The 21524-nt window shown below is 43.9% G+C and overlaps 2 protein-coding genes across 2 annotated transcripts; both read left to right on the top strand.

The window, feature by feature from the left end:
* Positions 1 to 1481: 1481 nt before the first annotated feature.
* Positions 1482 to 10368, top strand: APOLD1 (apolipoprotein L domain containing 1). Its single transcript, XM_048302499.1, has 4 exons — positions 1482 to 1586; positions 2444 to 2565; positions 5625 to 5796; positions 7957 to 10368. Exon 4 carries the CDS (start codon positions 7962 to 7964, stop codon positions 8700 to 8702), a length of 741 nt encoding a protein of 246 aa, XP_048158456.1. The 5' UTR covers positions 1482 to 1586; positions 2444 to 2565; positions 5625 to 5796; positions 7957 to 7961; the 3' UTR covers positions 8703 to 10368.
* A 1894-nt stretch (positions 10369 to 12262) lies between these two features.
* DDX47 (DEAD-box helicase 47) lies at positions 12263 to 20439 on the top strand. Its single transcript, XM_048302207.1, has 12 exons — positions 12263 to 12370; positions 12967 to 13060; positions 14510 to 14698; positions 15354 to 15425; positions 15938 to 16056; positions 16564 to 16635; positions 16755 to 16871; positions 17027 to 17173; positions 17487 to 17624; positions 19007 to 19077; positions 19613 to 19742; positions 19836 to 20439. The coding sequence occupies exons 1-12, from the start codon at positions 12287 to 12289 to the stop codon at positions 19953 to 19955; spliced, it is 1353 nt and encodes a 450-aa protein (XP_048158164.1). The 5' UTR covers positions 12263 to 12286; the 3' UTR covers positions 19956 to 20439.
* Positions 20440 to 21524: the final 1085 nt, after the last annotated feature.

Raw genomic sequence — 21524 nt, 5'->3', positions numbered from 1 at the left:
AGTCCTGAGGCCCTCACACCAGGTAATGCCTTAATATTAATTCTAACAAAGGTACAAAAAGATTTATCTGGCTTTTAGTGAGGAAGAATTTTCTTTCTTCTTCTGGAAAAAGGTCAAAATGTTTCTGGTTATATTTTCCAGCCCTTGTGGTTGCCAAGAGGAATCACCTTGTGGCCATTGTATTTTGAGAATGGAAGACATGACCTGGAAATAAAAGTCCTGGCTTCACAAAAATAATAACAAATTGAATCTGTTTTGCTTTGGTTTTGTTTTCAGTTCAGATTCAGCCATCTTAAACTGAATCTTAGTCTCCCTGGGCTTAGAAGAAATGACTGGAACTTGGATGCAGTGATGTTATGGCTCACATGCTTTCTTTGAATTCCCAAGTGCAGCTCTGTAAAACCGTATGTTCTTCTGTACTTGTCTGGCTTGTACATGTGCTCTGCTGATACTGGAAATGAGACTGACAAATTATCACTCACAAGAACGAGGCGGGACCACGTGCTGCAGACACCTTCGTGCAGCGTCACCAAACCTGTGGACTTTTCTTTCCCTGATCCCACACAGTCATCATAAGGACCACTCAGTGAAAGGAGTACATTAGCTGAAAATAGGCAAAAGAAGACACTTCTTTACACCATTGATGCCATGAAGATTTTTTGCCTTTTCTTTTATACCGCCGTTATACCTTTTTACAACTTCTGTATTCTTAGTGTTTTTAGCCTACATTCTTGGACTTGTTTGTCAAGCTGAGAGACTAAACATTTTAGAAGCTTCGTAGCTAGGGATCAGTGTGCCCCAGACCCCAAGGTCCTCTCCAGAACACATTCTGTAAACCAAGATAGAACCATCCAGGGGAAGGTTCCTTGGGGAGGGGGGCTCACTTGAGCCTCTCATTGGGGAATCTTTGATAGATATGCTAATTAATAAAACCTATAATGTTATACCCGATCTTTGGGAGATACTCGGCGGACCTAAGGATCCTTAAAATAAATACCAATATAAAAAATAAATAAATAAAATCCCTTTTCCCCTTCTAACCATGTATGACTCTTGATTTTAAGACCAGGAAAAGGCATCACCATGAGTAACTGTGAACTTCTGGACTTTCTGTCCCAGGAGACAATGGAGGCAGCTCCATTGACTCCTGTCAGCAGGGTCAAAAGGTGCCTGAAAAACGCACGGGCGAGAAAGGCCTGTTATGGGAGGGCACAGGCAGGGATGCACCGCTGCCACACACAGTCTTCCACAACAGCATCTCCTGCTCACACTGCAGGACAGCAACGGCTGGTTTAAGGGAACATCTCTGGACCAGAGCAGAGGGACAGGATATTTGAAATTGGAACATCAACCTAGCAAACCTGTGGGACATTGAATGACGCAGGAAAGGGATAAAGAATTGCTGTCTGTAATTTGTCACATATTACCGAGCCGGCGCCTGGAAGAGACGGACTGAACCAGCTTTTGGGATGACTCTTCCTTCTGCTGGCTCTAGAGGGAGCTTCAGAATGTGAATAAACTGACTGCGTATGAACCTCTAAAGAGGGCTGAACTTTGGTGAGATGCATCTCTATCTGAAGTTCAAGGTAACAGTTTTTAACTTTTCCTAGACTTCTTTAGGCCATTGTGTCTCTCTCATGTTTCTGTTGTGCCAGATGGGAGGGTTAGTCAATGTAATGACAGCAGCTTTTGAGGTTCCTAGGCAATCTCAGCCAGAATTTGACAAAGCAGTCAAGGTTTCAGAGACACTGCCTTCTTGAAAGTTTCATAAAAACAAGCAGTTTTTGTAGGTGAGAAGAATCCAGACTCTTTTCTTTCAAGAGAAATATTGCCTTGTGAACTCAGCCACCAAGAACTCCACTAGAAAAGAGGCACAAGAAACCAGGTTACCTAATTTCTACTTTTTACCAACCGATTAGGTTTCTTTGCAGTTCTGGAAATAGGTTAACAATTCTCTGTTTTCTACAGTCTTGGAGGGAATGGGTAGCCAGACCTGCTCATTGTGGTGCTGCTGCTGCCACTGCTAAGACGGTGAACAGAGAAAACTCCTCCAGCAGCACTGGTCTCAGCAGAACCTGCATGTGGCTGCACTGGGTTACGTCAGCTGTGCCACAGCCAGGGCTGGAGGCTTATGGGCTGAGTGGGGAGCTGCTTCTTTGTGCGTCAGAGACGGAGTCTTATGCCCCACAGCCTGCACTGAAACATGTAATTAAAGCTGGCAAATGGCAGCATAAGCTGGGCTTTTTAAATACATTGCAGAAATTCATTCTCCACGTCCAAATAAATACTTGATCTCTGCAAACGCTGCTAACAGTGTTGTGACAAGGCAATTTAGGATGGTATTTTTGTTACATGAATGCTTGCTCACAAAGCATTCAGTGTCAGTGCGCTCGACTAATTTTCTGCTTAAATGGAACTAACAAGAGGTGTTCTCATCCCACAGGCTTTCCTGTTCCCCCCACCCTGCTCTGCTCTTTGCTGAAGTCCCACATACACCAGTGACCAGAGGCCAGAGCAGCCTGTCTCATTCTGGAATGCTTTCAAAAAATTAATTTGCATCTACCGGTAAGGTTACTAAAAGCTGAGGCAACCCTTTTTGTTCTAATTTGCTTTCTTTGTTTTATTTTTGACTTATTCTAGTTTCTACTGATTTTGAATTAATATCTCACTGTGAAAAGTTAAAATTTGTTTTTGATTCAATTGAAAAAGAAAATAAAAGAAAAAAAGACAGCTTTTAGCTCCAGCATCCAGCAGTTAAGGTTGAAAGTACCAAGCATGGCAGAAATCTCCTGTTAAAAATGATGCTATATAAGTGTAAATTTACTCAAATTTTCTCAGTTATATGATCAAAACAATGTTAATAAAGGAAGAGTATATTTGAAACTCCAGCTTCAAATGTTACACGTTTGCATGCAAACAGCTTCAGATCAAACACTTCTGCCATATATCCCTTCTGCTGGAGAGACCAGGAGCATAAAGACCAGTCCTTTCTGCCAAAATCCCTGGAAAGGAAGAGAGCTGAGGCAATAAAACATCCTTCCTTCCCTTTTCTGGTCACCTGCTCCCACAAAATGCCCTCAGGCATTTCAAGAGGCTAGATGGGAAAGGGTGGAGCAGAGGTACCATTTTTGGCCAGATCATTGTGAAACACCTGCTGTGCCCCTTCCACCATCAAGCCCAAGTGCTTCACAGGTCACCAACAAAGAGGCAGCAGCAGCAGAGGGGGTGGGTGAAAGAGTACTGCAGGCAGGATGGTCAGGCCTCCACCAGCTTGCAGAGCTGCCCAGTGAAGGTCAGACCTACCCCACAAGTCTGGAGAACCCTGATAAGCTAAAATTCACTCCAAGCAGGTTCCTAGGACCTACCTGGTGACCCAGCAGATGTGTTTACATCTGGGCAAGTCCACTAATGGCACTAAAAGCTTTCAGTCCTTGGCAGGTGCTGAGAGAAGACACTTTTCTCCCATCCAGCTCCCATTCCCACCTTTGCTGGAGCAGATCTTTCTAATTATCAGTGCAAGAGAAGACCAGCACTCTCACCAGAGGGATGTTTGAGAGTGTCAGCAGGGACAAGAATAGATAGCAAAATGAACAGATAGCAAAAAATAGAACAGATAGCAAAATGCTGTGGTAGGGCCACTCCCTAGGGAACAATGTTTCTTATTATAATACACGTCTCTTTCCTAAAATCACATTGACATCTGTAGCACCTCATGTGAAGTCCATACTTTCTGGGTATGCCCCTTATTATAGGGGTGAATTAGGGGTAAACATTCTCTTTAAATGGTGAAGGAGCCCAGGGATGATTCCTGTGAGAAGCCATCCTCAGCTGAGACCAGTATCTCATCTTGAGTGGAGTGCAGATCTTTCAGTGGGCATGAAAGTCTGTGAGAGAATACTCTAAGAAAAATGAATTGTCTCTTCTGCACCCTAATCAGCTGCTTGCCCACAGACTGAGCACTGCAGGCGTTTCTGACAATATTTTGCAGCTGAGTATATTGAAAGAAGAGAACTGGGAAAGGAAGGGAAGCATCCAAAAGTATGTCATCATCTTAGGCTTATACAAGACCCTTTCTTTTTCCTTTTCTTTGTTATTTCACTTTTACCAAAACTCGCTGTCCTAACAAGGACATATCTGCAGGCACAAATTCTAACACAGATGCAGTTACATGAAAAAAAAGTGCCCTATTCTGTTCGGGAGTGTGAGAAAAGAGCTCTCTATCAACTGCAAACCCTTGCCAAGGCAGATGGGCTCCAATTCAAGCATATGCTTGCTTAAACAAAGGGAAGGGCTAAAGCACAGTTTCCTTCAGTGTCAAAGCTCACCTTCCTGTTAACGTGCAGTATGTACAAATTTTAACAGACCAGGACTGCATATTTAGGCATCTTCAAAATTATGTTTTTGCTTTTCATGTCTGTAACAGGTTGAAACAACTCTTCCATGTTATTTATTTTTTCATTCCTGTTTCATCTCCTGTAGGTCCACCCCTGAAAAAACATTTGACATACTATTTCACACCTATTTTAACATAATTGAAAACCAAGCTGCCATTGAAATGAATGATCCCAGCCTTCTCCTCTCCCTGCCTGCTGCCTCTCAGTCTTGGCCCTTTTTAAGGTCAGCTCCAGCAACTGTGTGGCTAAGCATCTCACAAATTCGACAGGAAAGCCTCACCACTCAGTGACAGATAGATGCCTTTCAGATTAGATAGGTCAGGGAAACTCTAGGGCAAAATCAGAGGTTCTCTGTCAACAAATAGTCCTGAGGAGTAAGAATCCACCAAATGAGAAAGTACATGTCCCATCTTCAAGCGCAGCTGCTCAAAAGAAATGTCCCCAGTACCACAAGCCCTGTGTCAATAAAGACACATGCCACTTTGGTCTACCACTTGGTGCCATCAAAAAAGTGATTCTTCCTGATCCCATCAAAAGAATCTTTCTTTGATTAAAGCTGGCCCTGGTTCAGCATGGAAGGCAGCACCAGGGGTGGCACTTAGGCTGCTCCTCCCCAACACCTTCATCACTTCTTCCTTCTGGCCACATCTGTATGGCACAACTGCCAGGCAACAGGAGGCAGCAAAACGGAGGATCCAAATGATTCTTTCTTTCTGATTATTGATTGCTGGGCAGGCACTTCAGGAAAACAACAGGATTGTTTCTCAGCCGTTGTGGTAACTATGGTTAAGAAACAGAGTAAAACCACAGGGTGATCACTCCTTTTGCAGCATGTTTCGTGTACTGGAGAAGGGATGGGAATTCAGAGCAATGGTCTTGCTGTGGGGCTGCTTCCCTTTTATGAATTGTGCCAAAGAGCTGGGATTTTAAAAGTACACTGGCCTTGAATGGAGCAGCTGGCTGGCTGATAGCTCCACTGCTCTAGATGTGTAGTGGAGGGAAACTTAAGTCATCAAGCAATTAGCAGCTCCAGACAGAGTAAAGTCAGTTGCTATTTCAGGGAAAGGAAAGGCAACTGTTCCCTGCAGGGAATGTCTGCACTACCTCAGAGCCAGGAATAGGCTGCGATTTTAAATTTTTTTTTCACCCTACACTTCAGGAAAAGCGAACACACAATGTTCATTCGCAGGGATCGTTTCCTGAACATGATGTGTGCTCACTGTCTCACAGGTCACTTTCCAGTGTGTCACATCCTTCTGCACAAGGGAGAACAGGAAATGGCAAACTCCCAGTATGAGGCAAAGCATTCCCATAGCAGCAATTGGTCCGTAGGAGCTATAAATTGGTCTCCTCCAGAAACAGATCAAAATTTGTCTTCTGGGAGGGTGGCTGGAAACTGAAGGTAAGTTTGAACCAGTAATTTTTGGAGTCTCTCTGAGTACTCTATTAGGAAAGTGTTTGCAGGTTTTGGACTAATGTATACCTTTATTGTTGGGGAGATTTTTCTCTAAGAGCAGGAGTTGGATTTTTTTTTCCTTTGTGCTGGCATTAATCAGTATCAAAAGATTTGCATCACTACATGGCCTATGCTATATATTGAGTGATTGTTCTAATAATTCAGTGAGATAGTTGCTGTTATTACCTGAGACAGTTCTCAGCAACTACATCTTCAGAACAAATTGTTAAGAGGCTACAGGAATAGATATATTTAATGATCATCATATTGATCTGTTGTTAACTTATTGGTGATATGCTCATTGTTCATTTCAATGCTAGTATCCATTTAGATTAGTGTTAGTCCTGGTGCTTCCAGCTTTATCTCTGATTATAGTGTGAAAATAAGAGGACACTGCCTCCAGTTGAGAGAAGCACAATGTACTAATGTATTATTCAAATGACCCAATGACACCAAGAGAGACTGAGGGCATTTTCTGAAGTGCATGGGGGGCGTCTTAAAGGATCTGTGTGAGATGGATTAGGACAAGCAAGTAGAAGTGGGAAAGACTGCAGTGCAAATTATTTACTTACACACTTCAGGAAGGAAAGACTACTTATGGTACGAAGTTTTCTCCTTCTGAAACACAAGTATTGTGCAGAATAATGCCCCAAGGATCCTAACTACATAGTGTAACTTTGTGAGGAACCAGGCACCTCCAATTCCCACAGCACAGAAGACTTAGAAGTGGAAAAGGTGCCTGCAGCAATGAATAGTTTTGTTTAGTTGGCTTAATGACAGGGTCTTTCTGCTACAGAGACTCCTTTTGGCTGTGAGGGCAGTATGGACGGCAAGCAGCTTCTCAGCTCTATGGATGGACCTTGCTAGGTGCAGAGGCAGCACAGCTGTGTGCACAATGCAGTGTTGTGAAGCACAGAAACTCTGCTTCCACCAGACAATTGGCTATATCACTCCTGTTGACTCCTGTGCCTCCAGTTCCCTGTAAGCAGGGTTAGGGATGCTGGCTGCCTTTGTAAAGCATTTTGCAGCCCTAGAGCAGCCCGAAAATGTTTATTGGAACATTTTTTTCTGCCCTTGTGGCAAAGAACAGAGACAGCAAACAGAGGTCATCTAGCCCAGAAACCCTGAAGATTCAGCTTCTAGAAGGAAAGGCTCTCCTGCTATCTTGCCAGGGGAGGTTTTCCAGAGCCAGCAGTTTTCAAGCCTTTTCTATTCACTCTGTATTTCCCCTCTTCCCCTGTCCCCAAGGGAGTGCATACTAAAATGGGCCTGCTTTTCTGATGTGCTCTTCATGAACCTTTCAGACACGGTCCGCAGGCCTCCCTGCCACTGTAACTGGGTATTTATGACCACAGGTTGGACTAAGCACCACAGAACAATGGTTCCCATCTTCGTTCCTACACTGACATCAGGTTACAATAGGAAAAAAAATGCTGCAGGATCTTGAGTTACTTAAGCTTAAAGAAAGGAAGGATGTTCACAATACCCATCCAAGGCATCAATAAGCTGCTCGCCTCCTATATGGAAAAGCCAGATGTAGATTCCATTCAGCAGTTTCCCTCTGTCCTCCTTTAATGGGAAACAACTCCTAAATAAAAACCTGGGATGGTGGCTTTCACATCCTTGGAGTCTGACCTTTCTTGTGAAAGATGTCATTCTATATTGCAGATCCTCTGAATCCCATCAGGGGGACAACACATTAGTTCTGGCAGCATTACTATTCTGGGAACTGAGTCACCTAATTTCAGGGGAATTTCTGTCCCCAGGGTTTGAAGAGACATTTTGTGTCTTCACAGAGGTAATGGCAACAGCACCTCTGACCCCAGTCCTTAGGAGATTTTAGTCTTTGCAGGGATTAAGAAAAACATTTTAAAGCTTCTCTGTCTGAAACTTAAAATGGAATACATAATTAAATATACACGTGCATATGGGTCTGTGTGTGTACGTGAGTGTGCATGTGTGTGCAGAAGGAAAACCTTTCTTGTAGCTGGGTGAAGCAACAAAAATTTGGCTGGATGCCATCCCTGAAATGGTGGTCCAGGATGAGCATGTCTCCTGGGGGTTTTTGACATAAATCCCAATCCAGACTTTTTTTTTTCTGGACAGAAGCCATGGAGAGGAACAGTGCTGCCTTTCCGCCAATGCCAGACCCCACACACCACTTCCACGTGGCCCTGCTGGATCAGAGACAGAGGCTGCGCGGCCAAATTGCTCACCTTCACAAGGCAGCTCGCAAACTCAACAAGCTCCGCAAAAGGTCCCTGATTGCCAATGTCGGCGGGAGCACCCTGACAGCTGCAGGAGCAGTCACAGCCATCCTGGGGCTGTCCCTGAGCCCAGCAACGCTGGGAGCCTCTCTCCTGGCATCAGCTGTGGGTCTGGGCCTGGCCACGGCTGGGGGGGCCGTCAGCATCACTTCTGACCTCTCCTTAGTGCTCTGCAATTCCCGAGAGGTGAGGAAGGTGCAGGAAATTGCAATGACTTGTCGGAAACAGATGAGGGAAATACTCAGCTGCCTGGAGTTCCTTCGCCGGGGGCAGGGCCCAGGTGACCCTACACTGCGCCAGTCAGAGAAGAGGGCATCCATCTCGCTCTACAACTCCGTCTGCTTCATGGTCTTCTGCGGCTCCCACAGCTTCCTCGTGCCAGAATACACAAAGGAGGTCACAAAAGTAAGCCAGGCTGTGCTGAAGGCCAAAATCCAGAAGCTGGCTGACAACCTCGAGACCTGCACCAGGGCAATGGATGAAGTCTGTGATCTTCTTGAGTCCAGAACAGAGCTTTCCCCATGTACGAGGAGACTCAGCTTGGGTGCTAAAACCACTGCCGAGATCCTGAGACCATCCAGCTGAAACAGTGTTTGGCCCACATTAAAACTGGGTTTGGAGACATTGCATTATTAACTGCAGTGAATTAGCACTGCAACCTGGTGTTTTACAATTCACGGTGCTGATGCCATGAGGTGGACGTTCCGCAGACTCGTGTTTCCTCAGCCATCTCCACTGCTCTTCTTCCTCAAGGCAGCAAAAAGAAGTAGGTCAGGAGGCTGATTAAATGCCTGATGCTGACTGAACCTGGTTTGTAAACAACTTACGAATCTGTGTGTGGTACAAGGGCTGGAGTACCCTAAAAAAGCCAGCAGCTGCCAAATTCCAGTAGAGTACAGTCCCATTACCAAGGTACATCTGGAAAGGCTGTAGAAAGAAGCAGCTCCAGATATGACAGACTGTATAGATAGTTCACCATCCCAGGGTGAAATAGCAGGGCCAGAACTTACCCCTTTTGAAGAAACCTCTCCAGACTGAGAACTGTGATGTTTGTATTCTATTTATTTACATAGAATGATTTTAAGGTTATGATATTGTATTTAAGAGTGTATATATATATATATATTTTTTTTTTTTTTAAAGGAGGCTTCTGTTCCAAAGGAAATCAGTTGTTTTTTAGAGAAAAAGTAAGTCTGTGGCATGTGAGAGCAAGTTACCTGTTATTTTGCTGCGAGGGAGGGCAGGTCCCTGTAGGAAAAGGAAAGCATGACCTGAATGCTGATAGTTATAAAATGGGTGAAACACAGTCAGACAGTGACAATAGATCATAGGAGCCAAAACAGAGAGGAGTGACCCTGGGACCAGAGTCTGCCTCAGGGCATTGGTGGAAGGAAGCAGTTATATCTCTTGCAGCAGGAAGGGAAGCGTAGGTTGGTGTTAGGGGTCTGAGCTGGAGCCCTGCTGTGACGGGAGCAGCCTGAGAGGTGGAGGTGCCACTCCCCATGCAGTCAAGCAGCCTGTGAGACCCACAGTGAATCTTCTGTGAGGAGGGAGGCAGCACTCATGGAGAGCTACGCGTACTCCTAGCAATGCTTCCCAGGGAAGGCTTCATATTAGTGAAATGAATAAGGGTACTAATATCCAAGAGAGGAGTAGGATGATTCAGTGACAGAGCCCCTACAAAGCAGTAGCAAAGACTGGGACCCTGCTTCAAGTGACTGTTCTGCTAAATATGCCCTTTGTGATTTTTGACCCATCAGTACCTCAGTTCCCTGTCTGAAAACAGGGATAGTAGCACTTCTCTACCTCACAAGGATGTTTCTGGGACCAACACTGAAAAGTGCTCAAGTATGGTGATGATGGGGATCATGTCAGTACCTGAAAGAGGTACAAGGAAGAGACCCTGAAACTAGCTTGAAGCGACTAGAAGAGTTAATGCAGAGGTAACTCCCTCCACAAGCATGCCCCAATGGGTAGGGGAAACTTCCCTGCGCAGGCACAAATCCAAATGAGATAATGTAATTCTGTACCACTGACCAAATTCTTAGGAGGGGCACCACTCCATGTCACAAAGCTTGAATCCTTGTCCTTTTCGTCTCTTCTTCTCATGATATCAACATTTGTTTTAATATGCTGTAGAAAGAATTTTATTCTGGTTCCTCAGAGTGTGACTCAAATGCTTGTGATACCCATGCCTGTTTGCCAGAAATGAACAAGTACACTGCTGATTCAAATAAATGAATATGAAGCACTTTTGTGTCACTGTCTCTCTGCACACCTGGATGGGACGTGCTGTACATTGTCCATCTCGCCTCATTATGCATCCCTTATGAAATAGCTGACATTTATATCTGCACTAAAACTCATCTGCTGGGATGCTCTCACCCTGCCCCTGTTAAGGAAGACTGGGCTGTAACATGCAATAGAGCTAGGAGTGTATTTGTTTAAAAGCCAAGTTTAAAAATGAAAATTTAAATTCTGAAGTGAAGATTTCTAAATCCAGTATTATCTGCAGTGTCCTGTGTTGAAAAGCACAAAAAAGAAATTACTATTTAGAAGCTGTATATTTATTTTATCATGCATGAATGCTCCCAACAGCAGCTTAGGACAGGAGAAAACTTTTCATTCAAATGCATCAATTGACAATAGGGAATTACACAAACTGGAATTTCACCAGAATAGAATTGCTCCACCCTGCTCCCCACTGAAACAGCACCATATTACATGGGCAATGAGTTCAATAAAGAATCACAAGCAGTGACTTCCTGTCACATCCCTGACTCCGTTTCCTGAGGCATCCCAGTGACCCTTAGAGGGGTTCATGCCTACATGCTGGCCAGGCTTAACCTTTAGCACCAATGGTTTATAACAAGCCCATAATACAGACCGCTGTAATTTTTGAAACATATGGTCACAACCAGCATCTACGCAGGGTGGTTTTGGGTTTTTTTTGGTTTTAATTTATCATTGCTCCTAAGCACAGTGGGATGCAGCAGCTTCATTTTTACTCCTGCCCATGAATTGTTTCAGGTTTCCTCTTCTTTCCCTGTCACGCAGAGTTTGTTCGTATTTCCTCTCACTTTCCTCATTGTTCTGGGAGCAGAGGAAATGCCACGCTTGGAATCCAGTGACAGATGCTGAAGTACATCAGCATTTCCACTGAGAGCACGCCCAGACAGCCTTCCCAGAGAGAGGGAAGTCTGCTCAGAAGTGCAGTCATGAGTTTCATTTTGGAGCCAGACTGCTGTCCTTTTCAAGCCCAAACATCTAACCCTAACATCTTGTATATGTTACCCTTCTTTTCCCTAAAACAAAGGAAGTTCACCTAGCTGCAAGGTTAACCTGCTGCAATCAGCATGGGGACTACAGATTAGAGATGCTACATCCAGATCAGATGGTCAGATGGAAACCAATGACTCAGGAACTTCCATCGTGACGATATTTTGATACTGCACTCCCTGGATGGTCATTAAATGCATATCCATTTTCACCTCTCATCAAGCACTTGCAGGCCTGCATCACAACAGCAGCAATCAAGAGAGCTGGGAGAGTGTTTGCATCTATTCTCATCCTGTACTCTCTCATTTCACGGTGTGAGTTGCCACAGTTCAGTTTATTTCATCTTTCTGTCACTTCAAAAATTCATACTAGCAATTACCATAAACAGGAAAAGAACGTGGGACAATGAGAGCTCTTTTCTCTCTTCCCATCACTAGTGCTTCAAAATGTTTCATACCAGCACTTCCAAAGCACTTAATTTGTTCTTTATATGCATTCTGTATGTAAGTTTATACATATGTTTGTCTTTTGGTGCCTGGCCAGTTCATTTTGCCTGTTCTTTCCCAGCTGTAGAAGGCATGAACCGGGAACAGCATCACGCACTGCCTAAGCAGCGCAGTGCTGAGGTGCAGGCCCGAGGCTTAGCGGCTCGGGGTTACCGCCGGGCGGGCAGGCAGGCAAGCTTTCCCACAGCCAGTTCAGGGTGCCCTTGTCCCAGGACAGGCGGCTGTAGATCCGCAACTTCCCCTTCCCTGGGCACCTCTCAGAGTTGAGGGAAAACCCACCCGCTCCGCTCGGCTCTCTGTCCGGAACTACAAATCCCATCGCACCGCGAGGAGGACTACAGCTCCCAGAGTGCTCTGCGCTGCAGCAGGCGGGGACGGGCCGAGATGGCGGCAGGAGAGGAGGAAGGCTCGGTGGCAGAGCCGGAGCAGGAGCCGGCGGTGGAGGAGCCACGGAGCTTCAAGGACTTGGTGAGGCTGGGCCAGAGCCGCTTGTGCCCCCGGTGCTCGCTTCCCTGTCCCGCAGATCAGGCCGGGGGAGCTCCTCGCCAGCCCCGAGTGCGCGCGGGGCGGACACGTGCGGCGCTCCGCGGGCAGCGGCGCCGGGCCCGGGCAGGAGCTGGGGGCACTCGGGCGCTGCCCCGCCGGGCTCGGCACTGCTGCTCCCCTCGCCGCTCCGCAGCCGGCCGCCGCTATCTTCGGTGGCGTTAACTTGCCATGGCGTTTTTGTTTTACGTGGCCATGGGACACCCCCTGGGGGGAAGAGGCGGCTGTGTGTGGGGAGGGAAGTTCCTTGTGTAAATTAGGGTAAAACTGACCGTATTCTTCCTGATGACAGTCATCGCTAACAGATGGTTTCGAACTAAGCCCATGAAGTTACTGATGGAAGTGGGGATCACTGTGAGCAGCCTGCCCTTTCAGAGAGTTGCAGTGGGGGTCTGGTGGGGTTTGTCTCTGCTAGAGACAAGCTTGGCTTTGTTGAAGCATGTATTTAATTTAACTCTGTGATTTAATTGAGGTCTTTTTGGTGATGTCTGTTTCGCTTTTCTCTTGTCACTTATGTCCAGGGAGTGACAGATGTCCTGTGTGAAGCTTGTGACCAGTTAGGATGGAAGGTGCCAACAAAGATCCAAATTGAGGCTATTCCAGTGGCTCTCCAAGGTGAGCAGTGTGCTTCTTTGAACTGGCAACTGCTCCAGGAGCTCTCTGTGAGTGAATTTTGCTGAGTGAGAAGGATCAGGGATGAGTGTGTCCCAACTTCTTCATTGTTGAGGATCTCTGTCTAGAAGTCATTTTTGTATTCATTCTGTGTCCTTCCCTGGTGGAGCTTGGAGCTTGGATTGCACTGCCTGAAATCACAGACTTTCAAATGGGTACAAATATTGCTCCTTGAGCGTTCACTCCTGTTGTGTAGTTCTGACACTCCCTGCTAAATAGAATTCTTACTAATCATTTGAACCACTAGTCCACATTGATCATTTTCTTTCTGACATACCCAAGGATACACAGGAAGCTTCCAATAGGTTTTGGACTGTGCTGCTTCTGATGGAGACCTACATAGTGTATATGTGTGTGTGCTTGAAAGTGAAGATGCCTTGGCTGATTCCATAATGTGTATAATCTGCTTTGCTGTGAGCAGGCAACTCTTTGAAATGAGATTTCTGAAGTGAGTAATAACCAAACCACAGTGACTTTCTGTAAGCATTCTGGAATTACAAAAAAGTAAATTACTGAATTCAGCAGACATTTCTGTCTCTGGAACTATTTTTTTTTTTTTTAAACAAAAACACTGTCTCAAAACACTGTCAAGGAGGGAAAGAACAATGTAGTGACAGAATGGGAACAAACTTTCAGTATCTACTCTGTCCTAATATTTAACTTTTGTCAGACTCTTACTACACATATAAGATTCTCTTGGGGAAAACCAAACACAAAGGTAAGACCGCATTCCTGAGAAATTGTTTCCAGTGTGAGGCCTATTGACAGCATGTTCTTCTCAGCTGTATGAGCTTAGGATGTCATAATGGATTCTACTGATGAATTCTACCTTGTTGCTTGCATTTTTTGGGGGCAAAAGACTTTCTGTCCTACCCTTCCTACTGCAAACTGGTTTGGATTACTCTGCTAATCAATGGCACAGTTTTGGCTTGTGAAGTGTGAGTTTGGTAGTGCTGTTGTCCTGTAGTTTGTGTGACTGAAGTTTGAACACTGCAGTCTGTTTCCTTCTAAGCCTGCAAACAGACAACATTTTGGACTAAAATACTGAGATAGAGTCATTAAGCTATAAACTGATGTCAGATTTGAGACATAATAAAGTAAAGCTTATTTTGAACCTAAGGTTTGCATGAAACCCTGTATATTAGCAGAAATTTAACTAGAAAATGGAATATTGAGACTATAATCATTATACAAATGAAATCACAGTCTAAAAACGCTTCCGAGAGATTCTGAAGTTCTTTGGTTTGGCCCTTTGTTCTCTTTTACCTTCTGTGTGTCTGCCTTTTTTTCTGTCCTTAGGGAATTCTTGTGTTTTATTGCACAGTGCTTTAAAGTCTTCTTTCTCTGTTCTAGATGTGTAACAGTTTTTGCCCCCCTTGCTCCTTCTCACAGGCAGAGATGTCATTGGACTGGCAGAAACTGGCTCTGGAAAAACAGGAGCCTTTGCTTTGCCAATTCTTCAAGCACTACTGGAAACACCTCAGCGATTATTTGCTCTTGTCCTCACACCAACAAGGGAGCTGGCCTTTCAGATCTCAGAGCAGTTTGAAGCTCTTGGGTCCTCCATTGGTGTTCAAAGCAGTAAGTAGCTTTTAGGGTATTGGACCAGTTTTTCTGAAGACCAGTTTGTCAGCTCGAGATTGCAAAGATAAAAATAGAGGATTTATATGAGGGGTTGAACAAAATGTGAGAAGAGCTTATGATGCTGGAAGACAGAGATCTGGTATCAGGTTTGAGAAAAAAAGGCTGAATGGGCGTTCCTCATGGAGTGGTCTGCAGCTCTTCTGCATTTTATGTCTGAACAGTTGAAGGTGGAAGTAGAAGAGAATGTTTTCAATAGTGGGTTTGTGTCCAGTGAAATTGCATAGAGCCCCCTGCTATAGTGTGATGTAGTTTAATCTTCCTTTCAGACTTTCTGTATTGATTCTTTAGATAATCTCTCAAAAAAAGCTTTGTGGGTATTTTTAGAATTCCTAGATTTTTGCAGCCAAGTTAAATTGCAAGGAATAGATTCTGCCTGTAGCTCTTCAGCTGTGAAAATAAAATACTTGTGGCCAGGAAGGAATTAATTGTATGGCTTAAGAAGCCTAGGAAGGTCAGATATGCTTAAATAAAGTGAATTCTCATAAAAATAAGTAGCTTTTCATTTGTACAGAATTGCTGTGGGTGGTGGGCAGTTGGAGTAAACACCAGAGTGCTACACTGAGGGATTCACTCCACTCTGTTTGTCCTGCAGCGGTTATTGTGGGTGGAATTGACACGATGTCTCAGTCTCTGGCCTTAGCCAAGAAACCACATGTTATAATTGGTAAGTTGATGTGCTAGGGATATGGAGTGTGAATATTATCAAACTGTGGTTAACTAGTGAAAGGAGACTACATCCTTCATTTGTTTTTGTCCCAAGCTCTGAGTACTGGCTTGTTAATGTTTCCAAAGTATCCACCAGTAACTTGGTTGCTACAAGCTCATTCCAAAGCATTCCTGCTAGACCCAGAGTGCTTCTGGCTTCTTTTTTCATTCTCCTCAAGTATTTAAAATGCTGGTCTCATCCTTCACAGTACAGCTTGTCTACAGTCTTCTTTGTGTCATGTTGTTTTAGGACTTTTTTCTAAAAGTCTGACTTTTTTTCTAAGAGTCTGACTCCATTAGTCTTATTTCAAAACACACTCTGAAGATATCCTGTGGAAAAGTTATTCCCACAGAACAATCTCTACTTTTCTTGGGCAAAGAATCCCTTTTCTGTAATGGACAACTGTCTTGCCTGTTTGGATCTTTTCCTTTGCTTGCATTCTGAGTTTGCTTTCGTGATGCTGTTGGCAGCAACCCCTGGCCGTCTAGTTGATCATCTGGAGAACACAAAGGGCTTCAACTTACGAGCTCTGAAGTTCCTAGTGATGGATGAGGCTGACCGGATTCTTAACATGGATTTCGAGACAGAGGTAGGAATCTGCTAAAAGAAGAGTTTGAAACACCAGATGAATCCCTTTAAAATCGCTTTATATGGTCACATAGTGAACACTGAGCTGTTCTGTAGAAATTAGTAGCAAATTGTAACTAAGATCTAATAATTACGCAAGAGTCTGTGGTGGGATTAGAACATAGCAGAGTTCTGCAGAGCACTGCCAAGACAGTAGGAGGCACTTTGAAATCCACTGGTTTCTCTGGAGTGCCTGATGTAGAATGTAGTTAGTGTAGAAAACACTCACACACACATTCCTGCAGAAACATTGCCTGATATTTGCACTGTTGTTGGACTTTTGAAGCTCACACTGCCTAACTGCCAACAGGATATCAGCCTACACCTTCCCCTTAGAAGAGAAAAAATTTGTTCCAGCTGTATGTTTGCACATGCATTACTCTTCATGTGGATGGTCGTTATATTTGTGGAAGGCTTGTGTCTTGCTTGCTTGTAGTATTTAGTATTTCCATTTCCTTTTTTTTTACAGGTGGATAAGATATTAAAAGTGATTCCTCGAGACAGGAAGACATTCCTGTTTTCTGCCACCATGACCAAGAAGGTGGGAACAGACCAATCTGCTTTAGTTCTCCTTCCATCAGGCTATCCTCTTGACTAGACTGTATTAATACAATTTTCTGACAAGATCTCTGTCCTACTAAATTTCATTGATCTTACCAGGTTCAAAAACTCCAGCGTGCTGCTCTGAAGAATCCTGTTAAATGTGCTGTTTCTTCCAAGTATCAGACAGTTGAAAAACTACAGCAGTACTACATTTTCATCCCCTCCAAATTCAAGGTAATGGCACTTCTGTTTCTTCTCTCTTGTTGTGGTTTTTCTTGCTCCCACATCTGTCCAATATCTTGTCATCTTCTGAGGCCTAGACTTACTCTTAAATATTGCACATATGATTATCTCTGGGGTTTTTTTTAATTCTCTCTGTTTCTTTACAGGACAGCTACCTGGTTTATATCTTGAATGAACTGGCTGGTAACTCTTTCATGATATTCTGCAGTACATGTAACAATACTCAGAGGACTGCTCTACTGCTTCGCAACCTGGGATTCACTGCCATTCCTCTCCATGGGCAGATGAGTCAGGTATGGGCATGACCCCACAGAATGGAGTAGACAGGAGGCCTGTCTTGGGGCTTGGGAAATGGGCTGCACCATATTAAGTCAAAGCTACCTTGCAGGAGGAGTATTTCACAGCTAGTGGACTGGACTGATCCATAGAAATTTAACTAATGTGAATGCTGCCCCTGATTCTGTAATGTTTAAAAAAGAAATTAGAGAAGTGAGATTTTTGAGTAGTTTCTTTCCCAGTTCTTTTGTGCCAGTATTTCAACAAGAGCATATTAACTAGAGACTAGAATGAGTGTGATTCTCTCATTCCCTTTTTGTCCTTTTCCAGAATAAACGTTTGGGCTCTCTAAACAAGTTCAAGGCAAAGGCACGTTCTATTCTGCTGGCTACTGATGTTGCAAGCAGAGGTCTGGACATTCCACATGTGGATGTGGTGATCAACTTTGATATTCCTACACACTCTAAGGTAAGTTTGTCTATGTGCCAGCTGAGAGCTTCTGGTCACCGTGAGCAGATAGACAAAGAAGGTGGACAAAGCACCAGAGACATCTTCTCTCTGTTCTGCTGCCTGAAAGTCTAATTCATGATTCTGTACACTGAAAGGTGTAGTTCAGCTTCCACAACTGAGTTGGTATCTCTGTTTGTATGGCCTCATGGCCTGGGTTGTAGAAGTGACCCTGTAAGTGAAGAGGGGAAGTGAGGAATGCTCTGTGTCTTCGCGTTTCTGCTCAGACTATATGTTTTGCCATATTACATTAAAGGGCTTTGAAAACAGTTTTAACATATTACTAGTTTCATGTAGTCTCTGTGCCTGTGATCCAGGTCTGCCTTCCTATTTTAAACTGTGTTTTAAAAAAAAGAAAAAAAGCTAAATTCTCATTATGACATTCAATGAGCATTTGGTTAAGAAAGGTGTCCTTAATATATTTCACCTTCATATCACAAAAGCGCCACAGAAGAAAAAGAAAGTGAGTTACCAACTCTGTCTTACAGAAAGTATGGGATTATCTCAGGGGTGTGACTGTTTCCCAGCTTAGTTCCAGAAAGCATACCATTAACCTGCACTTCAGGAATTGCTGTAGTTGCTTACAACGATTAAAGATGCTGTGTCTTGCAAACAGAAGTATGGTAGGTCTTTTGAAGACACTCCTTTTGTAAAAGGACAAAAGTAAAGAAAAAAAAATGGTGGGAGCAGCAGCTTGAATGGTGTTACTACAGTCTTTGTGCTCTTCTCCCTCATCTAACCCATAGAACACATCCTTTCTTACGATCCTCTCTCTGCAGATCCTGTATGGAGAAGGGAGTATTTTAATTTCCATAACATAGTATAAAACCTGGAAAACAGCCTAGAACCATATTGACAAAAGATGCCCGATAGATCAGACTCTTCTAAATTATTCTCAATCATCCTCTCTTTCACCATGCTCACCAAGTTTAAATCTACTTGTCAGAGAGTTTCTCTGGAAGATGGATTATGCAGAGCACTAGATCCCAAGACTGAAAATGCAGGCACAGGCTCACTGTAAATATTAGCTTTCCAAGGAAGTGATAGTGAATTCTTGGCAAAGGTCACATATTGCAACTTTTGTCCTGCAGTCTGGAATAATATGAGTTGGTCTTCTCATTTAGAAAGAGAAGAATTCAAATGTTAAAACCAAAGCTATGCCTCCACTTACACCTCTTCTCAGAATCTGATGCTGCGCACCCTCCTGAGCATTTAATCCTGGCTGTATGTTCGCACCATTTTCTTGTTCTTCCTAAAGAGAAAATATATAGCCTGATCTGCCATAAGATCTGTTCTGTGTTTGGTGAACATATATTATTGCTTATCAAGAAAATTCTTTCCAGGATTACATTCATCGTGTTGGGAGAACAGCTCGAGCTGGGAGATCTGGCAAATCTATCACCTTTGTCACACAGTAAGTGATAAAATTTAACAGACTTATTCTTTTCAGTTGTGTTTCAGAACAGAAAATATCTGACCTTATCCTGGGTGAGAATAAAATACTTACTTTTCAGTTTGAAGTGCCAGGTGGTTTTATTTAGTTAAAGGGGAGAGAATTCAAAGTGCCCGGTGGGGAGGGAGGAGTCTAGATAAATTCTAGAAGCAGGCATGTATTGAGCAGAACTGTTTATAACTGGACTCCACAATATATTCATATATTTTTAAAATACGTAATGCAGGTTCAGTAACTGTGGGGGTGTTTTGTAAACGCTGAAGTATTTGTCTAAAAAGAAAATCTTTGCCAAATACTTCTGAACGGAGATGAGCTGAATAAATCAGAGAAGCCATCCCAAATGGCATCATTTGGATGCAGTTGAGCTGCTTGTGAGACCATCAGCACAAACTTAGGAGTAGCTGCAGGCTGGAGATTAGGGGTGAAGTCTGTGAGTGGTGCCAGCTGAGCCCCTCTCAGGAGGGCTGAGTCAAGCTGGTGTCTTGTCTTTTGTCAGGTATGATGTAGAGCTGTTCCAGCGCATTGAACACCTGATTGGCAAGAAGCTGCCAGCATTCCCCATGCAAGAGGAAGAAGTTATGATGCTGACAGAGCGTGTGGCTGAGGCCCAGAGATTTGCTCGAATGGTGGGTGCTGGCTTTTTGACCCTGTCCTCGCTGTTGTAGTCTGATTTTCTTCAGGTGCCAGAGCTCTTGGTCAATCTGTTGATTCCATTGCAGGAGCTGCGGGAGCAGGGAGAGAAGAAGCGATCTCGGAATGATGATGATGACACAGAAGAAGCTATTGGTGTCAGGAGTAAGGTGGCAGGAGGGAAAAAGAAGAAAAGGAAAGCCTTCTAGTTTGGTATTTGAACAGACTCTTTTATTTTTCTGTTTATGGCTGAGCTATCAAAAACAGTCTACCAAGCCGTCTCCAGTGGATTTTTTTTTCAGAACTACATATGAAATTTGGCAGTCCATGAGGAAAAAACCTACTTTTCTTCTTCACCAGCTACAGACTGAGCTTGGCCCATTTTGGTAGCATGGTACCAGTTTTCCTTTCAGGGACACCATCAGACACCATCACCTCTGGACCTGGAAGCAGCTGTGGTGAGGCCCGGCTCATTCACAAAGTGCAGTGTGAATGCAGCTTTTGCACTGCTGCAGCCTGTCCCACTATCCAATCTCACTGAGTGCATCTGGAGTCAGATCTGTTGGAAGAAAGAGAGGAGAAAGTTAAAAAGAAGCATCTGAGTTTTCACAGCACAGCTGTGATGCCCTTGCCTTGGTGAAGGGATGTGTTACGTTGAGAACTCAAAATACATTTTGCTTAATTTTAAAGCCACCTGGTTTTCCTTGTCTTGTCACTGACCTGTTCGTTCACTTTGTGTATCAGCTCTGCCAGAAGGTTTTCTTGGGTCAATCTTAGCAATTCAGATGTGACATCAAAACCTTAGATTTGTCAGCTGAAGAGTGGTCCAGCAGAGAGAACGAGTTTCAGCAGGATGAAGCTATTCCCTGCCTGGGATTCGATCCAGTACCTGTTAATGACGGACACCATCAAGGATAGGTCTGGGTTTTGGGTGGGGTTTTTGTGGCCGATTCTTGTAGTACTTATAAATGAACACAAGAGGGGGGCATTTACGTGGGAAAGCAGCTCACAAGCTGGGAGGTGCAGAAAAACAGGTATCCTGGAAAGGTCTTTGTTTCCCTAGGCAGGGAACTTTGTTACTCTTAGTCGGAGTTCCATGCCAGATAAGTAGACTTTTGCGAGAATGAGATAAATGTACTTCGTGTCAAACCAGAACATTACTGCTAGTTCTCACTGACAATAAAAATTTTCACACTGGATGTTCCTGCTGGTGGGCACAGAAGAGTAGGAAGCTCCAGCATATGAAAATTTACTGAATACATGAAAATTTAATTCCTATTAGAACCATTTGTAAACTGGATTTTGTGCTACATAAAAAACAATGTTCAAAACAGTAAATGGAAAGTAGAAACTATTGCAGTAGTCAAGATGAGCACAGTGGTTATTTCACATTATCAGCAGAAATCTAGTAGACATGTATGCTAGTCAGAATGCTTTTACACTTTTGTTAGGGGCAGCACATTTTGCAAAGAAATACCAGAAAACCTCGGTCTGTTTTTTCAAGAGGAACTCTTTGGAGCAAAAGGAGTGCCAGTGTTCTCACTCTTTATTTATGTTGTAGCAGTTTACTTAATCTCCCAAATATCTTCAAGTCTCATCGCTCTAAAATAGTTTTAAGTCAGTGGCAGATAGCAAGTGTAGAAGTCTTGGGTATGTTCATTGCTAAGAGCATTCAAGTAAAGCAGAAAGAGTGTCTGTCTTGCCTGGGTCCCAGCACAAAGGGGCAGGTGTGAAAGCCCAGAAATGAGGACATGTGCATTCTACAGGGCCCTTTGGTA

This window comes from Corvus hawaiiensis, chromosome 4 (genome assembly GCF_020740725.1).
Source record: "Corvus hawaiiensis isolate bCorHaw1 chromosome 4, bCorHaw1.pri.cur, whole genome shotgun sequence".
NCBI classification, from domain to species: domain Eukaryota; kingdom Metazoa; phylum Chordata; class Aves; order Passeriformes; family Corvidae; genus Corvus; species Corvus hawaiiensis.
The sequence above is the reverse complement of the archived record's forward strand: the minus strand, read 5'-3'. Positions and strand labels throughout refer to the sequence as shown.